General features: G+C 45.1%; 1 protein-coding gene across 1 annotated transcript; it reads right to left on the minus strand.

The window, feature by feature from the left end:
- Positions 1–868: 868 nt before the first annotated feature.
- LOC118565722 (tubulin beta chain-like) lies at positions 869–3,022 on the minus strand. The gene is made up of 5 exons (XM_036146546.1): positions 2,886–3,022; positions 2,231–2,475; positions 1,791–2,116; positions 1,356–1,700; positions 869–1,284 (listed from the first exon to the last, which is right to left on the minus strand). The coding sequence occupies exons 1-5, from the start codon at positions 2,944–2,946 to the stop codon at positions 1,137–1,139; spliced, it is 1,125 nt and encodes a 374-aa protein (XP_036002439.1). The 5' UTR covers positions 2,947–3,022; the 3' UTR covers positions 869–1,136.
- Positions 3,023–6,846: the final 3,824 nt, after the last annotated feature.

A 6,846-nucleotide genomic window follows, 5' to 3' on the forward strand; every position in this document is an offset into this window, starting at 1 on the left:
CTTTCATCTTCTTTTGAAGGGGTGTTCGTAATTAGTCTCTCCAGTTTTGTGTTGAATTTGCTGTCAGTGTAAAGAACACTATCAGGCTTTGCTGGAAATACATTTACTGTTAATTAAATCTAGGTTTTGTAACCCCCTCAAAATGTCTAGCATTTTTTTCAGATAAGATTTTCTAAAACTACCATGAAGACCTCACTATAAATGTTAAAATGTAGAGGAACATGGTTGGATACATGGCTGCAAACAAATCTGTTCAGTCTGAGCCAAGTTCCTTTTCCTATAAAGTTAATTTGGAGTATCTGGATAAAATACCTTCAAATGCTTCCAGAGGAATGCCAAGCCAAACTAGCAGCTCCCTCATCTAAACAGGAGCCTTTAAGTCAATCAGAAACTGATCTTATTTTCTTGCCACAGAGTGGACATCATGTTATTAAATTTAAGTATTGGGTCAATAAAAAGTAGATGGCATTAGAACCCTTGAGATTGAATTGTAGCTACACACCTGTGACTGGCGGGAACAATAATCCAGAATAGCAGCAAGAAATCTTTAATACTTATGAACAAACCAGAAAAAGCAGTAACTGTTAAAAAGGGTTAGCACTTTACTGCTAGTCAGTGTAACCCATAAAACCATCTGGACTGTCTGAGACAGAAACTTACTAAATCTCAAGATGGACCAACTTGTCACAGTAAAAGAAAAAAGTGACCACGGTAGTAGCTTTAAAGGAAGAGAACGGTCAATGTAAGCCGGACTGGAGTTACAACTTTTAGAAAAAAAAATTTCTAATCTTTTTTCCAGTCCTACTGAAAAATTAAGAAACTATAATAATATAAACACAAAAAGGACTTGAACAAAGCAATGACCTGTGGAAGCAGCCTCAACTACAAGGATCATTTTAAAATGATGTAGGAACCAAAGAAAAACCTCGTAGGTAAAAACTCCTATAAAGCAAAACATTCAAGCTGCTCCAAGTGTCAGTTTTAATATTTAACATGTTTTCAACAAAGCCTGAGAAAAACCTTTCAAAACCAGTAGAACTGTCGCTATCCATTACACTTGTCAGTGTTTTGAAGCTTGGATTAAAGCAAGAAAAGCCGACATCTGCTTATTGGCTACGCCTAAACAAAGACGCTGCTTAGGCCATGTCTTCGTCACCCTCTTCTTCAAACTCTCCCTCTTCTTCTGCGGTGGCCTCCTGATACTGCTGGTACTCGGACACCAGGTCGTTCATGTTGCTCTCAGCCTCGGTGAACTCCATCTCGTCCATGCCCTCACCGGTGTACCTGTGACAACACAACTTTAGGATCTACACAACGCCCCAGCACACCGACGTGGCTCGCTGTGCTCTGCTCACCAGTGGAGAAAAGCGTTGCGGCGGAACATGGCGGTGAACTGCTCAGAGATGCGCTTGAACAGCTCCTGAATGGCTGCGCTGTTTCCAATGAAAGTGGCGGCCATCTTGAGGCCACGCGGTGGGATGTCACAGACTGCCGTCTTCACGTTGTTCGGGATCCACTCGACGAAGTGGCTGCTGTTCTTGTTCTGCACGTTCAGCATCTGCTCGTCCACTTCTTTCATTGACATCCGGCCTCGGAAGATGGCAGCTACTGTGAGGTAGCGCCCGTGGCGTGGATCACAAGCTGCCATCATGTTTTTGGCATCAAACATCTGCATGGTGAGTTCAGGAACTGTCAGAGCCCTTGAAAAGACAGACATTCAGATGAAATTAGGATTTTTTTTCAGCACGTGTTAACAAGATCAAAAAGGTGGATTTGAGAGCCGCCTCTACCTGTACTGCTGGCTGCCTCGGCTCGTCAGTGGGGCAAAGCCTGGCATGAAGAAGTGCAATCTGGGGAATGGCACCATGTTGACGGCCAGTTTCCTCAGATCGGCGTTGAGCTGACCAGGGAAGCGCAAACAGGTGGTTACGCCGCTCATGGTGGCTGAGACCAGGTGGTTTAGATCACCGTAGGTGGGTGTGGTCAGCTTTAATGTACGGAAGCAGATGTCGTACAGAGCCTTGTTGTCAATGCAGAAGGTCTCGTCGGTGTTCTCGACCAGCTGGTGGACAGAGAGGGTGGCATTATAGGGCTCCACCACAGTGAAGCCTAACACCTGTTAGGGGGAAAACAAAGGAAACCATGACTATGGAACCTACTTTAACATTAGGAGGAAGCAGCTATTAGGCCCAACATTATATCTGAACATATTTGAATGCATGATATAAACCTTAGGTGAAGGCACAACGCTAAAAGTGTTCATGATGCGGTCTGGGTACTCCTCTCGGATCTTGCTGATCAGGAGCGTGCCCATGCCGGAGCCTGTGCCTCCTCCGAGGGAATGGGTGAGCTGGAATCCCTGCAGGCAGTCGCAGCTCTCAGCCTCCTTTCTCACCACATCCAGAACCGAGTCCACTAGCTCAGCTCCTTCGGTGTAGTGGCCTTTAGCCCAGTTGTTACCAGCACCACTCTGGCCTGTTACACAAAATACCAAAAAGAAAAGTCAGCTTACTTTACAACAAATCAGAAAGAGTTCATTGAGAAGACGGTTTAAGGGGCTTCCATGACTAGTAGTTTTAGTTAATGACATTGATTACAGATTTGCATCCGTTTTCCACATTTCGTAATTTGGGATATGTTCTTTCAAACAAATGTAATGGTTATAGTAGCCCTTAGTTGTGGTCTACTGGTGGGTTGTATGTGTAAATCAACAGCATGTCTGCACGTTAATTTAAAGGTTTTATCCAGCATGGCCTATCAGCCTAACTGGTTGAAACTTTGTATTTGGGAAAAGTTGAGGAATTCATAGTTGCATTAATGTTTCAGTTTTGTGTAGCCACCCTATATTGTGATTCAAAATAAAATGCTTACAGTAATATACTCACCAAAACCAAAATTGTCAGGTCTAAACACCTGCCCAAACGGACCAGACCTCACAGAGTCCATAGTGCCTGGCTCCAAGTCCACCAGCACAGCACGGGGGACATACTTTCCACCTAGGATTAGTGAAGGAGTACACAACATAAAAATGGCCTTGTCTTTTTGACAAGAGAGTTGGACAGGAGTGTTTATTTAAAAAAATAAAAAAGTCTAGAAAGTTTCTGGTGGTACAAAGAAAAATATGAAATTAAAATCTATGCAGATATTAATTCTAAACGGTTTGCGGGACAAGAATCACGTACCATTTTCCCCATCAACTGTAATTACAAAAAAGCCAACCAAGCCAACATTGAGGAGAAAACCACCCTGTTTTGAAAATATACCAGTGCCTGACTGTCCTTGCTGCTCGGTCCATCACAGTGGTGTCAGGAGTGGGATCAAGCAGTTGAAGGCACAGGATTTTTTTTTTTTTTTTTTTTTGAGCCATGCATAAAACTGGAAGGAGTGGCAAAGGAGCAAAAGGAGATGGTCAAAACCAACCAGTTGGAGCAGATGGACAAAATGGAGGAGAGGAAAATGGAGCCTCTGGAGGGGTGGATAGCACTGAGGGCCAAGGTAAGGAGCCGACAATGTCAGAACTGATCTCCATTCTTCGTTCTCATATGGGTCAGCAGGAGGCCCAGGAAGCAAGAAGGAGGGAAGACTCTTCTCGCCAAGAACAACGTTTTAGAGCTCTGCAGCATCAGTTTCAGATGTTACAGGTGGAAGTTCAAGCTCGCACCTCCCCCATCTCTGAGCCTCAGTTGACTACGTCTGGACCACCAGAAGAGCACATAGAATTACATGATCCTCCCTCTGCTGGCCCCAGTAACTGGCAAATGTATGCTCAACCAGGTCAGTCTCATTTTCATGAACCCAGACTGGAGAAGTTGACCGATAATGATGATGTTGAACACTTCCTGACAACTTTTGAGCGCATTGCTCTGGCTTGCCGGTGGCCTAAACAAGATTGGACTTTTCGTCTCATTCCATTGCTCACTGGTAAAGCAAGAGGTGCGTATGTTCATATGGACATGGATGACTCTCTAGAACAGGGGTCACGAATTAAAAATCAGCGGGGTCCGAATAAAGAAAATCAACAACCAGTAAAGGTCCGGACACATTTGTAATTACAATCCGTTACTTCAAACAGTATTTAACACTGAAATAAAATGTTTATGCATCCACAAAAAATAACATAAAAATAGAACGTTTTTCTATTTTAAAATCCAAAGTGCTTTTTGAAATAGAGAACCACAATCTTTCACAGTTTGGTATATAGACAATTTCCTGACTTTCACATCTTTTATAAAACAACTGAACTTTTTTTAATTTCTTTTTTATGGCTTAATGAGACAAGTGAGCTTTAGGCTGCCCTGCAAGGGTTTTAAACCAATATACTTAGCCAATACAGCACCACCCACCTGTGGGAAATGGCGCTACTGAACATTTTGGTCAAATATTGAGTTCTGGGCCCAGATGTGGTGAGGCTGAGTTGCTAAAGGAGGCCAATCTGACCCATGAACTTTGGTGACGTTTGGCGACATTAAGTATTGGCACCCCTATTTGAGGCACTTCCCAGTACAGGATTTGGACCAAACTGACAGAGTACAATCACCCGGTGATCCTGAGCACAACCATGTTAGCGGCTAATGGTTAGCATGTTGCTAATTGGAAGTAGCTCTAGGAAGCTCGGACAAACTTCTGCTTTACAGAGTCTGTACCTCCTTTATACAGAATGCTCCACAATAAGTTTGGGCCTCGTCACGTAAAGCATCTCCAAGTTAGGAGGTGTCAAACATCCAATGCTTTTCAATGGTGGCGAAACCCCTTATACTCCCTAGAAATGCAGGCCCACATACAGTATATTCAAGTTTGAAATTCTACTTCTGCTTTGTTAAACGATTCAGTGTTTAGAATGAGTTAGGAAATGATTGGTGCCTTTCCCTCAGTTTTTTCTTCTTCTAATCATTCAGCTATTGTTCTTTCATGTTCAAATTCTTCAACTCTTTCAAATTCTTCAACTTTTTCAACTTCTTCAACTTCTTCAATGCTTTTCAGCTATTTTTTCTCTTCTTCAAAGATCTTCTGCATCTTTTGATAATCATTCAGCTATCTGCATTCACAGTGCATTTTCGCACGAAATGCAAATTTTTCTAGTTTGTTTTATCTTTTTGATGTGGTTTTCTTAACAATCTGTAAGCATCAAAATCCTTGTCATTTTATTTAGTGTCCTGGAGCGCAGCTGCTCATCAGGTGAACACTGTTGCATACTGACAGCAGATACAGCTCTGCCTTCTTTGCTTCAGAACAGCGCAGTTTTTTCCTTATCGAACCCAGTCAAATGAGGCACATTGTTTCACTTTCCGACTCTTGTTCTTCAAGGGTCATGCTAAATTAGCCTGAGCTAGCGCGTTACTCTTCTTTGTGTTTTAAATTAAACATAACGAAAGTTACTGCTGTAACTACGGTTCTATGAATCCCGGATGACCGCCAGAGGCGGTGCTTTAAGCACTGAATGATCATTCTTGCGCATGCGCAGGTCGAGTACTAATGACAACAAAGTCACCTGTGACCTGCCGGGGACCCACGTGACTCTATATAGTCACGTGGCACCCGGCGTTCAATCCCTCAATCTTCTCGTGAAAAGCAGAGATTCCGAGGGACCAAGCACTCTGGCGGTCATCCGGGATTCATAGAACCGTAGTTACAGCAGTAACTTTCGTTCTATTTCATCCCTACTGACCGCCAGAGGCGGTGCTTTAAGCACTGGATGACTTATGTCAACAAGGTCACGAGGAATCAGCAATATTCACCTAACGTGTTGTAGATGTATGCTGCTCCAGAATTCTTTGAAGGGGATGAGGCGCAGCCCCATTCACCCTGTAAAACCGAGTAAAGGTACTCTGTGATTTCCAGGAGGCCGCACGGCATATAACATCCAACGGCACCCCAGTCATGGCAGCAAACGATGTCGACATGCCCCTTGTAGAGTGGCACTTCACTCCTGTCGGCAGAGGCTGGTCCTGCAAGGCATAAGCCTTGGAGATCAAATCCACAACCCAGTGTGCCAGTCGCTGCTTAGAAAGTGCCTGACCTTTCCGTGAGCCGGCGTAGCAAACAAAAAGGCTATTTGTCTTTCGAAAGGATGCTGTGACATTGATATATGCCTCAAGGGCACGAACAGGGCACAGTGGTTCGGAGGGGCATCCCGTATCAAACCGAGCAAGATGGAGTGGCTGGTTACCGTCCGCCCCCAGTGACACCTTAGGAATGAACGCTGCGTCAGGCCACAGTGTGACACCTGACCCATCAGGATTCCACCGGCAGCAGGGCTCGGCCACCGAGAGAGTCTGCAATTCACCCACACGCTTTGCTGAAACCATCGCCAAAAGGAACGCTGTCTTCAGTGAGAGCCATTTGAGGTCTGCTGATGCCAGGGGCTCAAATGGGTGGGATCGAAGAGCTTCAAGCACCAGAGAAAGGTCCCATGCCGGTGCCACAGGGCGGTTGGGTGGATGCAAACGCCGAGCACCTCTCATAAACAGCACAACGTCCTTGTCTCGGCCCACTGTGCAACCATTCAGCCCGACATGCCGACAGGAAATGGCAGCTACATATACTTTTAAGGTAGATGGAGACCGCCCCTGATCCAGCAATTCCTGCAGGAAGGTCAGTATGTCAGAGACTGAACACTGCACCGGGTCCTGCCCTTTATTACGGCACCAGGTTGCAAAGAGAGCCCACTTGTTATCATAGACAGCTCGTGTGGATGGCGCCCATGCATTAGCCATTGTATGCCCTACTGACCCAGTGTATCTCGAGAAAGTGGACCCCGGCCTTGCAGGGGCCAAATCCAGAGCTGGAGCCGGTCTGGTTTGGGGTGCAAAATCTGACCCCCCAGCTGGGAGAGGAGATCCGTCCTGC

The sequence above is a fragment of the Fundulus heteroclitus genome, chromosome 2 (genome assembly GCF_011125445.2).
Source record: "Fundulus heteroclitus isolate FHET01 chromosome 2, MU-UCD_Fhet_4.1, whole genome shotgun sequence".
In the NCBI taxonomy this organism is placed as follows: domain Eukaryota; kingdom Metazoa; phylum Chordata; class Actinopteri; order Cyprinodontiformes; family Fundulidae; genus Fundulus; species Fundulus heteroclitus.

Bases quoted from the DNA above. Each gene is read 5' to 3' on its own strand.
- LOC118565722 (XM_036146546.1), bottom strand. From the start codon at position 2,946: ATGGACTCTGTGAGGTCTGGTCCGTTTGGGCAGGTGTTTAGACCTGAC. The intron at 2,117-2,230 runs GTTTATATCATG...TCCCCCTAACAG, and splicing joins GCGTTGTGCCTTCACCTAAG to GTGTTAGGCTTCACTGTGGT. The intron at 1,285-1,355 runs GTGAGCAGAGCA...GTGTTGTCACAG, and splicing joins CGCAACGCTTTTCTCCACTG to GTACACCGGTGAGGGCATGG.